This window comes from Myiozetetes cayanensis, unplaced genomic scaffold (genome assembly GCF_022539395.1).
Source record: "Myiozetetes cayanensis isolate MyiCay16 unplaced genomic scaffold, myiCay2020 scf26, whole genome shotgun sequence".
NCBI lineage: Eukaryota > Metazoa > Chordata > Aves > Passeriformes > Tyrannidae > Myiozetetes > Myiozetetes cayanensis.
Window position 1 is genome coordinate 4,459,611 of NW_026087477.1, and position 23,567 is coordinate 4,483,177.

Below are 23,567 nucleotides of genomic sequence, written 5' to 3' on the forward strand. Positions count from 1 at the left end.
TGCGCTGCCCCTTGACCCCTGCAAGGCCAGGACCCCCAGGGGCAAGGAGCGCTGCCCCCGGTGCCCTGCCCGGTGCCGAGCACTGCCCATCCCCGCCTGTCCCTGCGCCAGAGTGTCCCCAGCGAGCGGGAATGGCTGGGAAGTGCCACGCGGTGGCAGCAGGACTGAGAGCACCAGCAGCAGCTCCAGCCCTGCACTCCCACCCCACCCCTCCCCGGCCCAATCCTGCGCTCAGGGGGGCTGCCGAGGTCCCACAGTGAAGGGGGGGCGTGAGGGGGGGAAGAAGGGAGGGGGCAGCCGGGGTGGTGGGTTTCGTCCCCCCCCACGCGGGGGCTCTTTTCTATTTATTATTATCTTCTCACCAATAAAGAGCTGGGGGTGTCGGGTCGTCTGGTGTGAGCTTCTTGGGCCCGTGCTTTGGGGTGGCAGGGCGTTAATGTCCCCAGGGGGAGTAAATGGCCCTTTTGTCTCAGCGTTGCTGTCCCCCTCGTGTCCCCCCTGGCTCAAAACCACCTCTCCAGGGTCAATGGCCAGCAGGGTGGGTGACAGCCGGGTCACGCCCAGGCTGCCCAGGTCCCTGAGGCCCAGCCCAGGCTTCCCCCACTCCTCGGTGACCCCAAAAAGCTGCTCAGAGGGTCTCAGTGGCTACAGCCTGGCGCTGGGAACGGGTGGGAGGAGGAAAATCCCCCTCTGTGCCCTTAAGATCGGCATCGGCGGGGCAAGGGGGGTTAAGTGGAGGGGTGGGCCCGGCCCAGCTGAGCTGTGTCTCTCAGAGCTCAGGGCATGGGGGTTCTGCCGCTTTTTGGGGTGGGGGATCATCCCCCGGGGCCTGGTGGGCACAGCCACGGCCACGCTGCTGAGAGGTGAGTGAGGAGGGGGGGACCAGGGCCCTGCAGTGCCCACCACCCCAGAGGGGTGTTTGCTGGGGGTGGTGGGTCCCCCCCAGCGCTGCCTGGGCACCCCCAGGTGGGGATCAGGTGGGGGTAGGGGGGGTCCAGCGCCGAGCTGGGCCCCTTCCCGCGGCGGGGGGGATTACAGAGCCGAGCCCCGAGATTAAAACCTGGGCGGGAGATTAATCCTGGGAAGAGTTTGCCCCGTTTAATAGAGCGACATAAATACCAGCCGGGATTAGGGGCTGTGCGGAGCCCCGGCAGCCCGGGGCTGGATCCAGGCTCGGCCCAGGCCACCCCCCCTCCGATGGTGGGTCCCCTCCTGGGCCACCCTTGGGACTGGGAAGGGGCTTTTGCGTGGAAGGAGGAGGCGAGACACCCGGCGAAAGTGTGGGGGCTGGGGTAAGAGACACTGATTGAATAGCAATGACTGCATGATTTATGGTTTGCATTATTGCACGGCTCATTTGAATATATGCTAATAAGGCTTTTCTCCCCGTTTTTTTGTTTGTAAGATTTAGATTTGCTATGGCAACCCGCTGGCATGGAAGGAGCGCCAGGAAATGTCAGGGCGAGGTGAGCCCCGGGGAGGGGCTCGGGGCTGCCGGGGCGGGGGTGGGGGTGGGGGGAAGGACTGGTCGCATCCCACCACCGGGACACGGGAATGGCCGGCGGGACCTGGAGGGCAGAGATGGAGACCCGGAACCACCGGAGTTACGAATCCCACCGGCACCTGCAGGTCCAGTAACGCCCACTGCGACAGGTCCTAAACTGGGGTTGGGGGTGCCCTGGGGTGCCCTGGGGTGCTTTGGTGCTGCAGAGAGGTCTCTCTGCCCCAGCCTCGTGTCGCTGCCCTCCTGCCCTGAGACCCCAGCGCAGAGGAGAGGGGGGGTGTCCCATAGCACTGGACCCAAAGGTGGCACCCAGGGATCCCCAGCTTTACTGGGGGGGTAGGGGGGACAGCGCTCGTGGTGACACTGGGAAGCGACAGAGCATCTACGTTCGCTCTGTGTCCCCCACCATCCATCCCACGGGGTTCTGGCCCACTGCAGAGGGGTCTGGGCCATCTCCTGTCCTCTGTAGCTCCCTGTCCCCTTCCCAGCTGGCCCGAGAGCTGCCCCAGCGAAGCCCAGTTACCTGCAGAGCCAGCACGGCGGGGTCTGTGCTGCTCCGGGGGGGTGCTGGGCTCCGGCGCTCGGGGCTGCGGAGCCGGTGGGGCTTTGTCTCCCGGTCGGTGCCGGTCCCTCTCCCAGCGCGGGGTGGGGGATGTTGCTGTCGAGGGTCTGCACCCCGATTTGGGGGGCTGTGCGCCTTTCCATCAGGGTTTTCCCTTGCTGGGGGAAGACGGATGGGTTGGTTTTGGAGGGGTTGTCCCCTCCCCAGAGCCCCGGGGGAGCAGCCCCGTGTCATCGGATCCCAGCCCAGGCTGGGGTGTGGGCCGAAGGTCCGTGTCCCTCAGGGTGGTGGTGCCACCGAGGGGGACACATCCCGGGTCCCTCCGCTGCCCCCTGCCCTCGGCCCTGCCCCCACTGGGAGAGCACCGGGCCTGTCCGGGGGCAGGCGTGGCCCCTCGGAGCCCCGCGGCCACGCGTGACCGCGGGCAGGGCCGAGGACGCTCCGGGCTGTCGCGGTGGCCCCGGGGCTGGACACCGCGTGTCCCTGCAGCCGCCCGCTCCGACGGGGGCCGATCTCTGCTCCCGGAACTGTTCCACGCCTTATAACGGGGCAGCAACGAGCCCCGGGGCTGGCCACGAGTGGCCGCGGCCCCGATGGAACGGAGGTGGCCGCTCCCTCCTCACCGCCTCACCGGGGGCTGCCTCCCTTTCCCCCTCGCCCCCTCCCCGGTGCATTCTCCCCCAAACACCCACTTTGCTGTTTTGCGAGAGCCCTGAAATATTGATGGCGCTGCGCCGGGCGCCTCTCAATGAATTTTTGATCAAAACTGTATCAGGGAGCCAAAATACGCCACCCACCCATCCCCCCCCCCCCAACCCAAAACCCGAGCCCGCCGGGGGTGGGGGGCACCGCGCCCGCCGGTACCGGGGGGATGGAGGACCCGAGCCCGACCCAAGGGCCTTTTACCGGTGGTGGTCCCCGGGCAACGCGGGGGTCTCCCCACCACTCAGGGTGGGGGTCGCACCCCACAGCCGGGCAGGGTTATTCCATGGCTGGCGGCAGGATTTGGGGTGCCCTGCGTGCAGGCCCGGCCTCCTGCAGCCCGCGGGGCTGGGAGGGTCCGGCCGAGCCCCCCTGAAGCCCCGGTTGGATGGGACGGGCCGTGGGCGACCGGGACAGCGAGTCCCGGTGCCCCCCAGCCCGGCCGGGAGAAATATTCGTTAATGAGGAAATGCATAAGCGGAGCTCATTAGGGCGGAGCGCGGAGCCGGCGGCCTCCCCGGCAGCGCCGGGCCGAGGGCTGCCCGTACCCGGGGCGGGCAGGGCCGGGGGGACACCGGGGCGGTCCCGGCTCCGCGGCGGGGGCTGCGCGTCCCGATCGCTCCGGCGGCCGGGGCCGGGCACGGCCCACCCCGGCCCCGCTCGGTGCCCGGGGGTCTGCGGGGCGTTGTGTGTCTCTTTGTGCCCACCCCTTCCCCCCCACCTCGGTGCCGAATGTGGGGCGCAAACCCCTCCGAGCGCTGCGCGAAGCCACCGTTTTTTAGCGCTCCGAAAATCCCGGTGCGGCGGAGGAGCGAGGGCCAGGGGAGGGGGTGGCGGGCGGGGGGGGAATCCGTTCCCGGCCGCTCCGGGGCTTGTAGGTCTTGACCGGCCGGATCAGGGCGGGGGGAAGATTTTTGGTTAAATTAAATAAAAAGGGCCAATTTCTGCTTCATTTCTACGGAATAATCCTGCACTGGCCGGGAACGGGGCGCCCCTGCCCCAAGCCCCTCCCGGAGCCCCCAGAGGGAGGTAACGGAGGGAGGATCCCCCCAAATCCCCCCCGTCAAATCACCCCTTGGGGTACCCTGAACCCTGAGGGTCCCGCAGCACCCAGGGCGGGGAGAAGACGCGGAGCGGGGCGAGGGGGGGGTGGGCTCGAACTCGTCCCTGCCACCCGCTGCCCGTGCGGGGCCGCATCCGCGGGGTCACCGGGATTACTATTATTATTACATATATTTTTTCAAATAATAAAATCCTCGTTATTTTTAGGTTCTGCTGCCAGAGCCGCCCCCGCCCCTGAGCCCTCCTCCTTTCCCCAAGCCCGGTGCCCCCCCCACCAGCGCAGGGCTAACCTATCCCGCTCCCGACGTGAGGACGTCATTCCTTACGTAGTAAAATATGGAGAAAGCAAGGGGAAAAAAAAAAAAAAAAAAAGACGCATTTTTCCCTCCTCTCTCCCATCTCCATTTCCAAAAGGGACAAAATGGATGTTTGGGCCGAATACGCCCCCCTACGCCCCCCCCTCCACGAAGGTCCCGGTGGCGGCGGGCCGGGGCTGCCCGGTCCGCTCGGGGGGGGGTGGTTCCTGGCTTTAAAGCCCCGGGCAGACGTTCTCTGTTTAACCCCACGTAAAGGCAACGTGATCGCGGGGGGCTCCGCTTCCCACAGCCCTTGCCGCTCCCGGCCGGTCCTCTCCGGGAGCCGCAGCCCGGCTCCCGCACCGCCTGGAGATGGCCCCGGGCTCCGCGTCCTGCCCGCAGCCGGGGCCGGTTCCCCCAGCCCCCGCCCCGGAGGCTGCCGGTGTCCCGGCGGCTCTCGGCTCCCGCTGTCGCTAAGTCATTAATGGATGCAGATGTGCGGAGGGAGGTAAATAATCCCCCCCCACTCCCCTTTTTTTTTTTTTTCGTCGCTGTTTTTTCCCCCCTGTCCCTGCCCCGCACTGAACTCGCCGGGCCGGGGCGGCCGCCGGTGCTGCCCGCAGGAGGGGCAGGGCTGTGCGGGCACCACCGGTGGCCGCCCCGCTCCCCCTCCCGCTTCTCCCAACTTGGAGGAAGTCTGCGAGGGGGGACCCCGCGCCTCCCCCTCCCTCGCCTTGTTTTTTTGGGGGGTGGGTGGGGTGTTATTTGCCCACCCCCCATCCCTATCCCGGATTAGGGTCCCGGCAGCCCCGGTGTGAGTGTCGGAGTGGGGGTGAGATGGGGGGGACGGGGACGAGGCGTGGAAAGCTGCCCTCCCTCCGGCTCCCGCAGCGCCGGGAACAATGGCCACGGGCTCCGTGGGGACAATGCCCGGCGGAGCCGAGCTGCTTGGGTTGCAGGACACGTCCACCACCGCCTCGGCCACCCCGGGCCCCGGCCCCCCGCTCCCCCGGGGCCCGCACCCCCGCTCTCCCGGGACACGCACCCCTGCCTCCCCGGGCTGTGGGAAAACGCGTGGCCAGGGATGGTGGGGCGGGAAGCGGGGCGGGGAGGGGGTGCATCAAACTTAGGCAAAAGTGTCCCCACCCCACCCCTCAGGTCGGTTCCGTCCCCTCCCGGCTTTGGGGGACCCCCCTCGCCCCCGCCCCGTCGAGCCCGGCTTGTCCCTCCTGCCCATCCCGGCTCTTCCGGCGAACTCCAGCGGGTGCTCCCGGCCGGGGATCAACAGGTCGGTGCCGGGCAGTGCCCAGGTGCGCGATCCCCACATCCCACCCCCCCCTCTCCGGCCCTTTCCCACCCCTCCAGCGCTCCCCAGCGCCCCCTCTTCCCCCGTGCCCCCTCCCTCATTATTCCTGTTATCCCAAGGCAGCCTCCGTGCCCAAACGCCGGCATGTGCGAGGCAAACAGAGCGCGATTGTTCGGAGCCTGGGAACGCGCGGAGGGGGCGCGGGGGCCGCCGCCCGCCGCCCCCCGCCCGGCCCCCGCTCAGACGCGATTGTGATGGAAATAGGCCTTTTCCCCGCATGCTGTTGAACTTGATGTTGACTCCTTTTCTTTGGGGTTTCACATCTCCTCGGTCACTTGTTTTGTGGGAAAATTTTCTCCCGAGCTTCGGTGTGAAATTAATTAATCGGGGCCTCTAGATGGCAATGGGACACAAAAGGGGACAGCCCGGGGAAACTCCGGCAAACTCACAAAAGCCACCCCCGGGGTTTATAGCCCCGGGGCCGGTCGGACCGACTGCCCTGCCCTGCCCGGTGCCCGAGGTAAGGGGCTGCCGGAGCGAAGTTTCGATGTGTGCAGCTATTTTAATTTTTGGGGGAGGAAGGATTGGGGGGAAAAAAAAAAAAAAAAAAAAAAAAAAAAAAAAAAAAAAGAAAACCAAGAAAGAAAAAAAAAGTGAGCAGGGAGAAGGGAGGTTGGGGGTGCTGTGTCTGGGGTAGAGGTGTTGTGTGGGCATCCCCTTCCATCCCTCCCAGCTCTGCGTTGGTGCGAGGTTGTATCCCAACCGTTATAAAAAAAGGAAAAAAAAAAAAAAAAAGGAAAAAGCCAAGGAAAAAAAATCCCCACGCAAAGGGCCGGGACGGAATTCAGCGTTTCTGGAGAAAGGAAGAAAAAAATTGTAATTAATTAATTATCCTGTTTTATTATTATTATTATTTTCCCCCTTAAAAAAAAAAAAAAAAGTGACTGGGGGTGTTCCTCTGCCCGGCTTTGCCCGAGCGGGCACGGCAGGGAATTCCACGCCGTTGTTTCCCGAGCTGGGAAATCTCTGCCGTGCGCGAGGGAGTGGGAAGGGAAAACCGTTTGCTCCCAGTTTGGACTGGGAATGGTTGTTTGGTTTCCAGTCCCTCTCCTCGCTATTAGTTTCAACGGGTGCCGCGTGTTGTGCGTCCTCCGACGGGATTAGCAGCGACGGGGGGATAAATGGAAAATCAGATTTTCCTTGGAAGCGCTTTGCAAGGCAGGCTATGATTGTTTTGAGTCAGATCAATCTTTGCAAAGCGTTCGGGGGCTCTGGGGAAACATTTTTTTTTTTGCACGGGAACAGGCCAAAAATACCAGCGTCAAATGCCATCCCCGCTCTTTGTTGCCACAACACCTTTGGGTGACAGCGGCCGCAGAAAGAAAAATCATTATAATGTGTTACATCTTTAGTTTTCGCTCACATCGATATTTCCAGCTGGGCAGGAATTCGGGGAAATTTGGCTGGCGATTTGGGGACCCCTTTTCCTTGGGGTCGCCCCCCCGCCCCTGCGGTGCTGGTTGAATTGAGCTGCGAAGCGACGTGGAGGGGAACGAGTCGTTGTATTTTAAATGCAAATAATTCCCGACGACGTTGGAATCAAACGAGGGAGGGGGGAAAAATTAAAGGAAAAAAAAATGAGGCGGGAAAAGAAAATGAAAAAGGCGGAGGGTGGTGATGGTGGTGGGGGGAGAAATCTCGGTAGGAGAAAAAAAAAAAAAAAAAAAGGAGGGAAATTAAAGAGCTGAAAAATCCGCTTTCGAGGGGCACCGGGCCGGGCGGGCGAGCGGCTCCGGTGCCCGGGGAGCGGCGGGGGCTGCCCGGTGCGAGGCTCCGGGGCCCACGGCACGGGGGACACGGGCCACCCCCCAGCCGGTAGAGACAGACAGACAGATGGACGGGCACCAGGTGTGAGGCTGCCCCTCCGCGAGGGTGCCCTGGATTGTCCCCGGCAGCAGAGGCCGTGTCCCGCCTTGGCCCTGGGCGCCGGGTGGGTGTCCCCACTCCCCGCGTGGAAAGGACCATCCGGGGGGCTCCCCACGCCCTGCCCGCCGGCGGGACCGACCCCGGCTGGCCGGGCTGGGGCTCCAGCGCCGCCCACCCCCGCCCCCGCCGCCGGCCTCGCCGGGAAAGTTGCTCCAAGTTGGAGCGATGGCGGCTGCTCCTCCTGACGCCTCTTCTCTCTCTTTCCCTCCCCAGGTGGGCTCGGCCGAGAAGCGTCGCGGCGACCGGACAGGCGGGCGAGGCGGAGGTAACCGCGGCTCTCCCCCTCCTCTTTCCCAAAGGCAGCGCCGGGATGCGGCCGGTTCTCCCGGAGGGATGCGGGGCAGGTGCGGGACCCGCAGTTGGCGCGTTACCGGTAACGGTGGGAAGTTGCCGGGCTGGGCGGGGAGCGGCACCCGCCGCATCCCCCGGTGCCACGGGACAGGGGGAGCCGGGGCCGGCCGGGCTGCCCGGGCTCCGCTGCTCCGGTGGGGCCCGGGGCCCCCGCGCCGAGCCCTCCGCGCTGCCTCCCGCCGAGGCGGCCGCCGGTTCCTGCGGCGAGCGCCGCGCTCGCACCGGAGCCCAACATGGCTGCTGTAGTGAAGGTATTTGATTCACACGGGGGTGCAGGCGAGGGGAGAAGGGGGGCACCAGAGGCGCCGGGGCCAGTCCAGCGCCCGCAGCCGCCGGGGCGGCGGGTACAGGCGGGCGACGGCTCGGTAAGTGCCGGGAGGAGCGGGGCCGGGCGGGCCCCGTGGAGCCCCCGCCGCGGACACGCGAGGGGCGGCCGCCTTCCCCGCCTTGGCGATGCCAAGCCTCCCCCGCGCCCCTCGGGGACAGGCAGACGTGGGCAGCGGGCACCGGCGGCCGGCGGGGGCGAACCGGGCGGTGCGGCCCTCCCGGGCCCCGCGCGGGGGTTACCGGGCCCGTGGGCGGCGGGGAGCGCGGCCGGCGGGGATGCTGCCACCGGTGTCCCCCGGTGCCCGGAGTGGCCCTTCCTCGAACCGGGCCCGGGCCGAAGGCGGCTCGCGGGGCAGCCACGAAGCTCCACCGGTCCCGTTCGTTCCCTCGGCGGAGCTCCGGGGCCGCGGTCGTTGTCGGGGTTTTTACCCTCTGGGGGAAGGAACGCGGCCGTGCCAGGCCGGGAAGGAGCCTCGGGCAGCAGAACCCACCGGGACGGCGGAGCGGGGCCGGGCCCGGCGGTGCCCCGGGCGGTGTGGACGGCGGCGGGGCCGAGCCCGCCGGGGCCGCGGCCGCCCGGGGATGGCTAGGGAGTCATTTCGGAGCCCGATTTCGGAGGTAACGGCACCGGCTCGGCCCACACGTGGTGCGGACCCCCGGGGAGGATGGCGGGGCCGCAGCTACCGGGAGCGTGCGGGTGGGTGATCCTTTAATTTTGGCAACCGGTTGCCGCGCTGGCACCATCTTCCCGCTCGCAGTGGCTCGGCCGTGCCGCGGTGCACCGGGGCGGCGGGAACCGCGGGGGCGATAACGATAATAATTAATGGCAATAATAATAATAATTAATTAGTGGCGGCTTGGTGAGGGAAGGACGGAGAAGGCACGACCCCGCACGGCTCCGGGGCGCGGCGCGGCGGTGGTTCAGCACCACGGAGAGCGGCGGGGCCGGTGCCCGGTCCCCGGTGCCCGGTTACCGGCGGGAGGATGCTCCGCTCCCGCTACACGCGATACTGCGGCCGCCGATCGCGGGTGGGGGGCTCCTGCCAAAGGCTCCCCAGCCCTGGGGATCCCCGGTGCGGGGCAGAAAGCCCCGTTGCTCCCGGGGAGCCCCCGGTGCTTGCGGGTTGGCATCTCCGCAGGCACCGCCGTGAATCGCGCCTTCAAATGCAGATATTCTATATATTATATATGTTCTCGACATATAGGTGGGTATATATACATATATAAGGGCGGATGTTTACAGCGGGGGCCGGGACGGATCTGTGCCTCCTCCCCGAAACCCGGAGCTCTGCGAGCGGGAGCCGGGCCCCGCCGCCCACCCCGACCCGCTGCTCCCGGTGCCCGCTGCAAGAGGAGCCCTCCTGGTGCTGGCCACGGCCGGGGCACAGGCCAGCGCTGTGCCCGGGGCCGGTGCTATGCCCGGGCCTCCCGTTGGTTTCGTTTTCCGCCTTTTCACCGGAGCGAGGTGCGATGCGGCGGCCCCGCGAGGGCTGCGGAACCCGCCGGGCCGGGGCCAAGTTGAGGGGTCAGGGGTGCGAGGAGGTTGGGGAGAGCCAGAGGACAGAGCCCGGGGGGTCCTACGAGGATGAGGTTCTCACAGGTGCCTGTGCGGGGCCGTGCGGGCATCAGGACGGGTGCCGGTGTGAGCGCTCCCAGGCGTGTCCTGGGGGCTGAGCGGGTCACCTCTGGGTGCTCCCGGGTGTGCCCACCGGTGCCCGAGCCCCCCTGGGTGCTGTGTGCCCGCGGGGGTCGCGGCTGTGCCCACCGGGGCGCTCCCGGGATACCGGGGAAAGGCCGCTGCCCCCCGCCCGTGACCGGGAGAGCGGAGCGGGGCCCCCGCACCTGGCAGAGCCGGCGGGGACCGGCCCTGGGTGGCCGCACGGGGGGGACGTGGAGCCGGACCTCGGCCCCGCGCCCCGGGCTCTGCCCCGCAGCCCCTCCGAGCCGCCACTTCACTCTGTCCCGGGCTAGGGAAGTTCTTCCCGACCGGGAGGCACAGCCGAGACCGGGCCCGTCTGGGCACCCTCTTTACCGCCCGGGATAGGGGGTGGTTCCAGCCGTGTTCTACTCCTGAGCACCTTCAAAATTTCCCCTCGGCAAGAGAGGCCCGTGAGCGCAGCACCGACGGGAGGGACCAACCGCCCCCCTCCCACGGCCGCTCCTCCTCCCGGCACATGGGGTTTAACCCCAGGCTTTGCCGGGGCGGGTGGCTCCGCCACCGCCCTGCCCTAACGGGGTTACCCCCGGGGCACCGCCACCTCCCCGACGGGGGGGCCGGCTGGGTCCGGGGGGGCCCGGGGCGAGCAGACGGACCGACCCCTGGGGACAGCGGCGGCCGTGGCGAATGGTGCTCTCCCCCCGCCCCGGGGTGACTCTGCCCCGGCCCCACACCCGGGCTGTCCCAGCCCCGCCGCTCGGGCTTTGTCCCCGCCGGCCGCCCCGTCCCTCCTCCCACCTTCCCCCGCCCTCCAGCCATCCCTCCGCCGACGACTCTGCCTCAACTTTAGAGGCAGGTCCCGGAGGCGCCGGGCAGCGGGAGCGGGACCCGGTACAGGCACAGGATGGGAGCATCCATCCTCCTTCCCGGGCTGAGCCTCCTCCCGTCCCTGCCAGCCTGGGAAGGATGCGGAGACCCGGAGCAGACGGAGACCGCGGGCAGCACCGGCCCCGGCGGGGCGAGCAGGTACCCCGTCCCCGCGATCCCTTCCTGGCACCCCTTCTGCGAGTCTCTCGTCCTCCCCACGCCCCCCGTTGGGGACAGGGGCAGCCGCTCCGCCGAGTTTCCCTCCGAGCGGTCGCACGGCCGGAGCCTCCGGCTTGGGCAGCTCCATGCCAACATCCCCGCCGGTGCCCGGGGCCGGTGCCCGCAGCCTCCCGGCCGGGGCGCAGAATCCCTGCGGGGACGGGGCCTTCCCGGGGGGGTTCAGGGAGGACACCCCTCCCCGGGAAATTCACGGCCCGGACCCCCAAGATACGCGGGATCCCTGCCGGGTTTGCAGGGCCCGGCTGGCGGGAGAGGATGTGGGAGGAAGGGGAGGAAGAGGAGAAGAGCGCGGGGGCGCGGTGGAAACCCCCGGGGGGGGCCCTTTCGGCTGGGCCCGTCCCTTCCCCAACCGCTCTCATGACTCAGCAGATCCGTGCCAGTAATTTCCAGTAATTATAAAGTGGGAGTGGGCTCCCGGCTGGGTCCGGGGGCGAATTTAGGGCTTGACGAGGAGGAAGGTGCCTGGGCCGCAGGCGGCAGTGATGGATCCTGGGGGAACATCCTGCCCTGCCGTGACCCCCGGGCCATGGGGGGCTGCGAGGGGCTGAGCCCGCTTTGGGGTGTGGGTCCTTTTGGGGTGTGGGGCTCCCAGGCGGGCACCCGAGGGTTGTGCATTGCATCCCAAGGCGCCGGAGACGATCCCTGCTCTCCCTCCAAAACCTTTGGGGTCTCTTCATCTCACTGGCAGCGAGGGCACACAGCTTGTGGCCACCCGGGGGGCTCGGGTGTGGGAGCAGAACCCCCCCCGGGCGCGAGGCCCGTTGCTGTGGAGAACCTGGGCCGGTTTTTCTCTTTGGTTATCTAGCTGTATGAGTGTATGTGATATCATAAAGCTAGAGAACCGAATGTAAAAACCCGCCTGCCATCCTCGGGGGAGAACAGCCCTGCCCTCCTGGCACGAGAGGGGCTCGGTGGCCACCGGCCTCCCCGAGCCACCGGCCCCGGCTGCCCGGGCGAGGGGAGAGCGGCTGGAAGCCCAAATGCGGCCGTGGAGTGGAGATTTCACGGGGGTTTTGTCTTTAATCATTTTTATTGAGGCCCAGAGCTGGCGCCCTGTGCCGAGGTGGTTATTTTGATTCCAACCTGGGGTTCCTCAGGCTACCCACAAACCCAGCACCTTTATTTTATTAATTTTTTTCTTTTTTCTTTTTTTTTTTTTCCCCCCCGCTGCGGTTTTAATTTCCATGCCGACAATTAGAGCTCCCTCGTGCCGGAGATAAATGAAACGGGGCCAGCTCAGGAATAACCCCCCGAGAAACCCTGTTTATAACGAAGTAGAGGGAAAGTTGCTTAAATATATTACCGCATGCAAATTGTAATTTAGCACCAGACCCGTTTCCGAGGCCGATTTATCTACTGGGGAAGAGAAATAAATCATCGCCGCTCGCCGCTTATTCTGCATCTGCGGGGAGGTTGCAGCTTTGTTCTTGGGAGAGGAGGGATTTGGGGGCATCGCTCCGAGGGCGCTCCGCTCTCAGCCACCCCCGGGTCCCTCCTGGAGCCTCCGTGCTTCTCCTTTGCTGCCTGTGGATTTGGGAGTCCCATCCCACTCCCTCCTTCCCTCCTGCTCCCCCAACCCCTCCGGATGCCGGCGGTGCCCGGGGAGACTCAGCAGAGTCTGCAGGGCTGAGTGGGGGCCCTGGAGCTCTGGGTGCAGCCCCGTGGTTGATGCTGGGAGAGGGGAAATGCTGTGAGTGGTGACCCCAAAAGGCTGAGCCGTGCCCAGTTATTCCTGGGAAGCTCAGGGAAGGTGTTTTTGGGTGGTGCTTTGGGGTGCAGTGGGACGGGTAGCGAGGGAGGGCCCTCCGTGCCCGAGGGCTCTCAGGCATTTGGAAGTGGGAAGTGGGGAGGCTCCACAGACAGATCCAGGCTCCCAAGCCACAGCAGGATCAGGAGCATCCAGCGGGATGCAGGCACGGCACGAGGGCAGCCGGAACAGGGCTGTGGCACTGGGGCACCCCCATTCTCCCCTCACTGTTGGGTCTTCGGAGCATCAATGCCCTGGCTGGGTTGATGCTGAGAAATGAGAAGGGAAGAGCTCCAAAAATTCAAATCCCAATGCCCCAATCCCTCGCTCCATCTACCTCTCCTTGCCTGGCACATCCTGGTTGCACCTCCTCTTTCACCTGACGTGTCTGGAGCCTGCAACACAGGAGGAATTTGAGGTGCAACTTCCTCCCTCTCCCTCTCCACTGGTCTTGCTTTGTTCAGGCAGCAGAGAAGCCAGTTCCTTGTCTGGGATCTCGGTGATCCCTGGTGCTGATCCTGCCCCTCCAGCCTGCACGGACACCCTGGGCTCACCCAGTCTGGCCCTTTTTCCAGGCAGGGAGGACACAGACTCTGCCCACAGTGTGGGATAAAGCAGGGACACCCCCTGTACACCCTGTGGTGTGGGATAAAGAGCAGAGGGTCCCCTGCACGCCCTGTGTCCCATGCAGATATTCTGCCTGGGCACCGGGAGCAGGAGTGTGGATGCTCCAGCCATGGTTACACCGAGCTGGGCCACGGCCTTTGCTGCAGCCCCACACGGAGCTGCTGAGGCATCCGGGCACACCGGGCTGTCTCCCTGCCAGAGACACGTGCCCTGTCCCAGAGCTGATGCCACCCTGTGGGATTGGATGGACAGGAGAACCTTCCCTGGCTCCTCGGTTCTTCATTTGAGCTCCTACAAGGAATGGTAGGACTCTCTCAGAGCAGGTTTTCCATGCTGGACCCACTTATATCCTTTCACCCATCTCAGGCTCTCCAGGGTCTGGCCCGGCTGTGATCCTGTAGCTTTGTGTGTGAGTTTGGGCAGGATTTGGGCAGAGGTTTCCAAAGCACCAGAGGAAGGCACTGGCTTGGGGAGGAAGCGTTTCAGCACAGCGAGGCCACGTGGGGACAGCTGGGACGAGCCAAGCACCACCAGTGCTGCAGCAGGAGGGGTGCCCAGCACCCAGCACAGGGAGCTGCTCCTGGGCACCAATCCTGCTCCCACCTCTCGCAGTCCCAGGCTGGAGCACACCCCAAAAACCCACCCCCACGCACCCCAACATCCCCGGCTGGAGTCAGCGGGGAGCCGGCGCAGGCTCTGCCGCGCTCCAGAAACCTCCTCCTCCCACCTGACTACTTGTAAACCATTTAGCAAGAATTTCTTAAAATAGGTTCCACTTTAAGGACTTATCTTCTGAATACCATTAATTTTCTGGGGTTCGTTAAAAGCAAACTTGGTATCATAGCAACGGAATCTATTCCAGGGAAGCAGCCAATGGCACCGCACGGCGTGTGCAACCGAAGGCGAGAGAAAGGAGCCTTTCAGGTTTATTCTCGGGCTTGTGCCTTTGCGAGTGAAGTTTTAATTCCCAGTGTTTTATTCCCTGGCAGAATATTTTATAATTTCTCCCCGGCAAATCCCGGCAGGGAGCGGTTGGGGGGTGGGGAAAAAAACCCACCGTGCCGGCAAATATTGGGGAAATCGCCTTCGTTTTGGTGGTGTCTGTGTGTGGGCAGGTGAGGTGGCGGAGGGAGATGGTGCTTGGGACAGCCAGGTTGGTCCCTCTGGGGTTGGCACTGCCAGCCCTGGTGTCACCCTTGGGAGGGATGCTGAGCACGGGCACCTCTGACCACCCCAGCTGGATCCGGGGCTGCCCAGCGGGATTGGGAGCTGCTGGGAAAGAGGCCGCTAATCCCCGTCTCATTTCCCCGGCCCCGCTAAAGAAATAGTCATTATTTTCCTTTTAATCCCATCTCTCTCCTCTTTCCCATTAGGCCCTAAGCTGCAATCTTGTTCCCGGGGGATGTCATGCCGGGGATAATCCCGGGCGCTGCCCGGCACAGCTACTTTGGGGCAAGGGGGTGGTTTCCAGCCCCGGGTTGGGGTTGAGCTGGGGCTCCCCAGTCCTGCTTCCCAGCACAGGGAGAGGAGCTGGGATGAGCACCCCAGTGCCAGCACAGCAGGGTGAGTAGGGGGCAGGGGGGTGCCCCCCAGAATCCCGTGTCAGCTGTGGAGATGGGAATAGAGAGTTCGTGGCTGTTGGGATGCCGGGGTGGTGCCTCTGCCCTGCGGTGGCTCAGAGGTTGGATCCGACCTGGGGAGCCCTTTGTGCCGTGGTTGGTGTGAGGGATGGAAGGAGCTGCAGGGACGGTGGGGTTTGGGGTGCCGAGAGGAGCCAGGAGGCTGCTCCACCTTTGCCCCCACCAGCAGCACAAGGTCCAGGTTTTAATTGGGGACAGGTGGCAGGAATTGAGTTCGGAGCCATTTGGACCAGACACACCATCTGCAGGTGTCCAAAGGTCTCAGCCTGTAAACCCAAATCTCCCCATCTCTCACTGAGAGGGTCCCTGTGCCCCTCATGACCCAGCCCTGGCATTTGTGCTTTCTGCCACCACAAACCAATGATTTTCCAACTTGATAACGGTGAGGGAGGAGGAAAACCCAGTAATTTGTGATAAGAAGTGTCACTGAAATGGACTCAAAGCATCAAAGCCCCAGACAAAACCATCTCCATGGGATGGAGAGAAGGAGAACCGGTGATGGGTTTAACTTCAGGCCATTTACAAATCACCACTGCTCTGGCCCTGGTAAATAACCATCCCTTCCCACCAGGTTTGGAGCTCCCATTTATTTACCCTGAGCTGGGAGCAGGGGGATGGCCCGGCCGCCTCTTGAGCTGCTAATTTTTATAGATGTCAGGATGAAGACGTCAGGAATTATCCAACCTGGATAAATCAGGCACTGGAAGTGCAGGGAGCAGTGTGAGAGCTCCCAGCCCTCCCTCAGTGCCAGAGGGGTGAGAGTGGGACCTGCACCCGTGCAGGGTGGGTGAGATGAGACTTCATGTGCCCAGGGCATCAAGGTCTGTTCCCAGGACACTGGGGTCTGCTCCCGGGATATCAGGGTCTATTCCTGACCCACACGATGTGCTGGAGCCTTGCTTTCACTCTCTCTCTCTCTTTATTTATTTATTTTTATTTTTTTTTTATGGAGAAATTATTATTTACAGTTTAATATCTCCATGTTTCTATGGGAACTCCGTGGCTGTGCCGGGCGGAGGAGTCAAAACCAGACGAGGAAATGGGAATATTGGAAAGCAAAGAGAGCGGGGTGGGTGCTTGGACTGGGGTAGGGGGCAGGTGCTGGATGTGGGGGGGACCCACCACGGTGTCTGTGGTGCTCAGGGTGGTGCCGAGGACGTGGCCTCGGTGGCTGCGCTTTGTCCCTCCTGCCAAAGCCAGATCCTTCTCCCAGGCTCAGCAAGGGCTCTGCGAGCTTGGTTGGAGCTTCCTCTCTCCTTCCCCACGCCGGGAATGCTCCAGGCACAGGGAAAACCCCTCGGGAACCAATAGGTCTTTGGCATGAGAGGGTTGGCTGAGCCCCCTCGCCACGGGCACAAGTGGGCATCAGCCACCCGTGGGAAGCGCTGCAGTCCCGAATGTAGGTCACACACACACACACACACACACACGTGTTCATCAGCACACACGTGTGTTGGCTTCCCAGAGCTCGTCCTCGCTGATCCCAGCCCCATCCTCGCCGATCCCAACCCCATCCTTGCTGATCCCAACCCCACTCTCACCGATCCCAACCCCACCTGGCCGATCCCACCCCGGAGCGTGGCCGGTGAGCCAGTCCCCATTTCGGAGCGCAGGGCACGTGCGTTGGGCCCCATGGGGTGTGGGGTGGAGGGGGAGGCCGGGGGGACCCCCCTGCCCGGCACCAGCACCGGAGCTCATGCGGAAAGCGCGCGGTGGCGGCGCAGACCTTCTCCCTCTAATAGCGGGTGACAGGGACTCGCCCGTGGCCATGTCCCTGCGCCGGGCGCGCGGCAAGGACGGAAGGTGTGCCACGTCCCCGCTTTTGTCAGAAAGGATCCGTCAGAGCGGCGGGGAAAGGTCAGCGGGGAGAGCACGAGGCGCTCCCCGAGGACGGCGCCCTGTCCGCCTGCCCGTCCCGCTGCCCCCACCGAGGGGAGCGGGAGATGGGCCTCGAAAATCCCGGGAATTGATCACTGTGGGTCCCATCGCCGCTGCCTCCTGGTTTGGGGGGGGTCCTTTGAGGACAGTGTTTTCAAGCCTTTCCTCCTCTGCTGCCACCAGGAATGTATTTATTTATTTTTAATGAAAAGCACGATCCCGGGGCTGCTCCGGGGCTGGGCCTTGGCCAGCAGGGGAAGGTGTTGGGAATGGGGGCTGTGCCACCTCCGAGGAGCGACCCTCCTGCTCCACCATCCCCGGAGCTCCCCGGGAGGCTGAGCCCAGACTTTCTCTGCCCTAATTCCCTGGGAAACCAGGCGAGGGCTGATCCTTGTGCGGCTGTTTATTGTCTGCTGGAAATCTTGGATTTCCACGGAGCGTGGAGAGGATTTTTGGGGCAACCACCCCGGGCTCGATGTCGAGGGGGAATCAAGGTGTGATGCTGCCCCGTCCCTGGGGAAATCCCATCACCTCGTGTGTCAGGCGGGGATTTAATGGGGAATATTCACTCCAGGAGCGCTAAAAGCTGGTTGTGAAACCTGGGCATGGCCAGGGCGTGGAGTGGAGTGATGGTGTGTTTGGGGTCTCCCCGGCTGGGTGGTGGAGGGGGTCACAGCTACCAACCACGTACTTTTTTACCCCCTTTCCGTTATCCCTCAGCTCTTCCATCAAAATCCAAGCACGGAGACGCCAGGGATAAACGAGGCTGGGGGCACTAACACCAGGGTGGCTGCCTGGGGTGTGGAAAACCTCCCAGGTCCTACACTTCTCCACAAGACACCCCTTCCAGGGCGGACTTTAGGGCCGAACCCCCGTGGCAGCTGCGGCGTGCAGAGCCGGGAGGGGCCCCACGTGTGCTCCCACGGCCACCCCCGGGCTTGCACACGCGTGTGCACGCGCAGGCAGGCCGGGCCCGGGGCCGGCTGCTCCGGGAGACAGGGGTTGCGAGTGGCATTTCAATGCGGTCCGGGCGGGAACAATGAGGTGTGTTTTTAAGGGACTGTGAAAGGCGTTTTTTTTTTTTTGTTTTGTTTTGGTTTGGTTTGGGGGGTTTTTTTGGGTTTTTTGTGTGGTTTTTTTTTTTTTTTTTTTTGCTGAAGGACTGAAAAGGCGGCGGGGTTGGGGTGGGGGGTTAGGGGGGAGGAGGGAGCCGGGCAGCCCCTCCATTAGCTCAGTGCAGCAGCGAGAACAGCTGTGAAAAGAGCCCAGGCCTTTTTCCCACGCCCAGAGGAGCGGAGCGAGGGAAGGAGCCCTCCCAGCGAGGTCAGATCCCATCACTAATATATACACAGGCTGTGCCCTCATTCACGTCACCCCGGCGCAGGTTTGTTTAAGGCACACACACACACTGACACTAATTTCTCCTCGCCCTCGCTCCCCCAGCCGGCCCCATTATGGTCCCCGCTGCATTAAACCCTCCCCGTGCCCCGGCGACGGCTGGCGGCGCGCAGGGGGCGGGAGGGCTGGTGTTTTGTTGTTTTTGGTGTTTTTTTACCCCCTCCCACCCCCCCAACACCTGACCGACAAGGTCAAGACGAGCCGTGGTGGCGGCGGCGGCGGTGGTGGGGATGGGTTGTGGGGTTGTGTCCGGCAGCTGCTGCGCCGGGGCCGCGGCTCCAGGAATGCGCCGGGCCCCGCAGATGGGACCTGGCGGGGTCTGACACCCGGGACTCAGCTGGTGGAGGCGGAGAGCAATGGTGGGGGAGGATGCTGAGCCCGTGGGGGTGGGTGAAATAACCCCTAAGCCCCCCCATCATCCGGGCTGTGGGCATCCCTGGAGCGTGGCTGATTGATGCCGGCAGAGCTCCGGCCTCGTGGCTGCGTTGGCGGGAGGGTGGAGTTGGGGGGGGGTCTTGGCTGGGGGAGAGGGGTTTGTTCGAGCCCAGCACCCTGCAGGTTGCAGAGCCCTAATGGGGAGTTTTGGGGTGGTCTGGGTGCTGCCAGCGGGGTCTCACTGCACAGGGCACAGGGCACAGGGCACAGGGCACAGGGCATGGCCGGGCCCTGCTGGTGCTGCCCTCACTGCTCCCAGCCCCATCCCCTGCACCCCAGCACTGGGGGGGCTCCGGGGGTCATTGCTGCTGAGAGGGTGCAGGATGTGGGGTGCAGGGATGCTGCTTTGCAGCCCTCACAGGGGGCGAGGGGGCTGCTCCCATCCAGGCCCTCCCATCCCTGGGTGCATCCCATCCATCCCCACGTGCTGCCAGCCCAGCCCAACCCAGCTCAGCCCAGCCCAGTCCGGCATCTGCCGCGAGACGGGCAGCAAATAAATCAGGCCTTGTTTATTCTGGTGCCCGGGTTTGGTGTGTGAGTTCATTTTAAAACGTTCTGCCTTAAATTACAGCCTAATAAATCAATACCCACTTAGCGAGGCGGGCGAGCGGCCGCGCTTCGAGCGGAGAATTAAAGATCTGAAGTTGCCTCGGCGGCTCTCGGGCTTTGGGAAGGGTGAGGGAGAGTCCCAGCTGTCCTGGGACACGTGTGGGCATGGCTGGGACACATGTGGGCATGGCTGGGACACGTGTGGGCACGGCTGGGCTGGGCTGGAATTCACAAGTGCACGGACATGCCAGGTTAGCACATGTGTGTACATGGCTGGGACACGCCTGCCATGGCTGGGGATGGCCAGAACAGGTGTGTTTGTGGCTGTGCATGGCTGGAACATGCATGTTCGTGGCTGTTCATGGCTAGGACATACATGGCCATGGTCAGGACATGTGTGTGCATGTCTGAGGCACACGTGTCATGGCTGTGTATGGACCAGACACGCATGTCAATGGCTGTGCATGGCTAGAACATACATGAGCATGGCTAGCACACGTGTGTACATGGCAGGGACTCAGGTGCAGTGCATGTGGGTGGTTGTGCATGGTCAGAACACGTGTGTGTGCTTGGCTGCCCTGGCAGGGCCACATGGCAGGGCAGGTTTGGGCCACCAGCCACCTTGGGGGTTCTCTGGATTCCCCCAAAAGGGTCCCCCACACCCACATCCCACCCTCCTGTGCCTTGGTACCCCTTTCCTGCTCTGGGCAGCCCGTGATGCCCCCACTCATGGCTCTCCCCGCCTGTCCTCCCCTCCCTTCACCCCTCTACTCACACCTTGCCCTTGGCTAATCCCCTTGTATTTGTCTGGGCCGCCTTCCAGGGCCACCCACCTCTTTATGGGGCCGCTGCTGAGTAAACGCTGCCTTTGCTCTGCTAAACGGGGGCTCCTCCTCGGCACGGCCAGGGCTGGTGGGTCCTGACCTTTCATGTGCTGCTCACCTTTCTCAGGGGCTGCCCTTTCCCTCCAACCACAGCTCCCCCCATCCTCCTCCTCGTCCTTCCCGAGGATTTGGGGCATCCATGGCCGCCTGATCCCACCAAAGCCACCCTTGGCCATGCCCAAGGACCCTCGTGCCTGTCCCTCCCCACCCACCCCCTCTGAGTGTTTCGAGGCCTGTTTCCTCCCTGCCTCCCTCCCTCCCCCCCTGCCTCGTCTCCCTTGCCAAGCCCTGACACTCGATGGCAGCCCCATTCAAAATGCATGGGCTCCCCTTTCCGAGCGCCCCGGTCCTTTTGAACTAAAAGGATTTTCTCAGAGGCTAAGTTCAAATGTGCGGCCGTTATTTATTTATCAGCCCCTCTATGTATTATTCATTTATTTAAAAATGTATGGCAGCTGGGAGCCCCCGTGTTTTAATCACCCCCTCGGATGGCGAGGGCCAGGTGGGGCCGTCCCCCTCGCTCCGCCGCTAACCTGGCGCGGTGGCCGCCGCCGGCCCGCCCGGGCTCACGCCTGATTTACCGCCAGCCCGACCAAAACTAAACCCCCCCTGCCCCAGCCCCACGCCAGGCCGGGAGCCTGAGCTGTTCCGTGGGGATGCCGAGGGCCTGCTGTGCCCCAAATGCTGCGGGTGGGTGTGCGGGGTCGCCACCTTTGTCATCGCCCTCCCTGGCGCTGGGTTTTTCTGGGGATGGGGATGTGCCCTGCTCGTCCCTTGCTGGCCACTCTGGTGTCCCCTGCCCGGCCCCTCTGGCAGGTCCCTTGTCCCACAAGGACAAGGCTGACACCGCTGCATGGGAAGGCTGGAAGGGGCTGGCGTTGGGCTGTCAGGGAGAAAACGAGGCAGAAAAAGGGGAAAACCAGCAGTGCTTCTCCTTGCCCGGCACGGTGGGGAGGAGGGGACACTGCCAGCCCTCCTGGCACCCCCGTGGGGGTGAAGGACCGAGTGCCCCGGTGGGAGGAGCACCAAGGGTTAAGGATGCTCAACATCCCCCCCCCACACTCAGGGAGCCCCCACCACCCTGTTCCTGGCTGGGACACTCGCTAATTGAGACAGCTTCAGCCCCTGCCTCCCTCCTCTCCCCCTGGGGCTGAGCTGCCTCTTCCCAGGGGGAGCACATTGTCTGCTCCAGCGGGTTGATGTAATCCCTAAGCCCGAACAATACTTCCCCACCCCGCTCCGGTTGAAAGGGTATTAGTTGCCCAATGAGATAATTACTCCACAGGCCACCCTAACCATCCCCTCGGTCCAGCCGCTCTCCCCGCCCCGGCTCAGCCCTGCGGGCACCCGGGATGTGGGGTTGGGGTACCCCGGGGTGACACTGCTGGGAATGCTCGTCCTGCACAGCCACACAGACCCCAAAAAACCATCAGGAGAATATCCCATGGAAGGGGGATGAGCTGCTGAGATGTCACCTCCAGCCTCGTGGCTGCTGTCACCTCAAAATGCCACCCATTGCATGGGGTGGGAATCCCAGGACGTGCTGTTGGAGCCCGGGGGGGGATGAACCTGCTCCCGGTGCGACAGGATTTGGGATTTTCCAGAAGTCACAACCCCACCTTGACCCCTCGGGAAGGAGCTGGGCTGGCAGATGTCCCCTGAGTGCCCCACAGCGAGCACAGGCCCATCAGCACATCAAGGAACTGATCATCGGGCTGAAACCTGGGGCAACAAAATTCCACGTTTCCATCAAACATCAGCACTCACAGAACCGATGAGGCTGGACCCGATTTCAGAACCCCAATCTCAGCAGTTTAAACCCCTGCCCCAATCTAGGGGATAAATGTGAGGTTCCCAGGCTTGGTTTGTCAGGGAATAATCCCAGTTTTCAGCTCTGCTTTGTGCAGGCTTTGCTGCCAGAGGGACCCTGACCCTGCTCCGTGTGGAGCCACGTGGCACACGCGTGGCATTAGCGTGTCCCCACGGGCACACGTGTGTGCTCACACAGTGCTGGATGCTTGCCTGGGCTGCAGTCCAGTGGTTTTCCCATCTGGATGGTGTGCCAGGGCTGGATTTCCCCTCCTGGAGCAGCAAAGGACCATCATCTTCAGGGCTTCCCCATCCCTCAAATGCCTGAGATGGAACTGGGAATGCTGTAGGAAAAAAGGGCCTGTTTAGGGCTGCTGAAATTAAGGCCTAGTTCTTATTAATCCTGCTCTTTGCAGCTCTGGCAGGGATTATTCCATCCCATCCCATCCCATCCCATCCCATCCCATCCCATCCCATCCCATCCCATCCCATCCCATCCCATCCCCATTCTGGAATGCTGGTACAGGGAATTAATCTCCTGGAGGTTTTGTTGATCCCAACCCCAGGAATGGCGGCCAGGGGGGAATCCGAGGGGCTGGGGGAGAGAGACAGGACCAGGACCCTCTGCCACTGGGTATTTGTGGTGGGAGTCGGTGTTTGGTGGGATGATCACTGGGATGCTCATTGGGATGCTCACTGGGATGGTCACTTGGATGGTCACCAAGGTGGTCACTGGGATGGTCAGTGGATGGAATGGGATGGGTTTGACCAGGGATGGGGTCTGAGTGACAGGTCCAGCAGCATCACGGTCCCCAGGCTCCACCACTCCAAGCTCCCAGCACTGACTGGACATTCCCATTCCCCGGCAGGACCAGGAGCATCCCTCCCCGGCAGCGCCGGGAACGCGGCCGGCAGCGCCGGGGCCGTGCAAGGCCAATGCTGCGGCTCTGCCGCTCCCGCCGCTCCTCCCCGGGCCCTTTCCCGACCGATCCCACCACCCCCCCCATCACCACCACCCCCGACAGACAAACACCGGCTCTTTCTCCGCCACAAAGTCCTCGTCCAGCCGCGCACACAAAGCCGCTCCATTATCCGAGGGGGGACGGAGAGGAGGGGCCGGGGGGCGGCGGCCGCACAAAGCGCACAAGTGGCGCGCGGGGCCGCCCCCATTGTGTCTGGGCAGGAAGGGCCGGGACCCCCGGCGCGGCCCCTCAATGGCCCCATTGTGTCTGAGACACCCCCACCCCACCCCGTCCCCTCGGGTGTCCCCCTGGGGGTGGGGGGGGTGTGTGTGTCCCCTCCCCGCCTCCAGCTCGTCCCCACCCAGCCCGGGATTTTTGGGGTTGGAGGGGATGGGTTTTTAGGGTGGGTGCCCCCCTCTCGCCCCCCGGGGTGAAGGTGGGTGCTGGGGCCAGCGGGAGGTGAAGTTCTCACCTCCACCTGATGTGGTTTTGGGTGATAAAAAGGCCAATTTGGGGCAGATTAAGGTGTCCCCTCCCCAGCAGCGGGTGCTGTGGGTGATCAGTGTGGTTTGGAAGTGGTCACTGAGGTTTGGAGGTGATCAGTGAGGGTTGGAGGTGATACATGAGGGTCTGGAGGTGATCAGTGAGGGTTTGGGCGTGACCCATGAGGGTTTGGAGGTGATTATTGTGCTTCTGGAGGTGATCAGTGGGGATTTGGAGGTGATCCATGAGGGTTTGGAGGTGATCACTGTTGTTTGGAGGTGATCAGTGAGGATTT

General features: G+C 63.8%; 1 protein-coding gene across 15 annotated transcripts in view; it reads left to right on the forward strand.

Annotated features, from left to right (window-relative positions):
• The first annotated feature begins 1,182 nt into the window (after window positions 1-1,182).
• The window catches only part of LOC126642890 (collagen alpha-1(I) chain-like), a 35,433-nt gene continuing 13,048 nt past the window's right edge, over window positions 1,183-23,567 (forward strand). For 5 of the 15 annotated variants that reach the window (XR_007629621.1, XR_007629622.1, XM_050320900.1 and 2 more), the window contains exons 1-3: window positions 1,183-1,292; window positions 1,406-1,466; window positions 7,632-7,683. Coding sequence is in view for 7 of the 15 variants with exons in the window: in XM_050320900.1 (XP_050176857.1) it covers window positions 1,198-1,292; window positions 1,406-1,466; window positions 7,632-7,683 (208 nt within the window). In the remaining 8 variants the exon portion in view is untranslated. Of the gene's footprint in view, window positions 1,293-1,405; window positions 1,467-1,528; window positions 1,630-4,368; window positions 4,635-7,631; window positions 7,763-8,536; window positions 8,715-10,552; window positions 10,780-19,031; window positions 19,261-19,300; window positions 23,551-23,567 lie in introns of those variants that run through there. The other 10 variants (XM_050320903.1, XM_050320906.1, XM_050320902.1 and 7 more) reach the window with 9 other exon arrangements.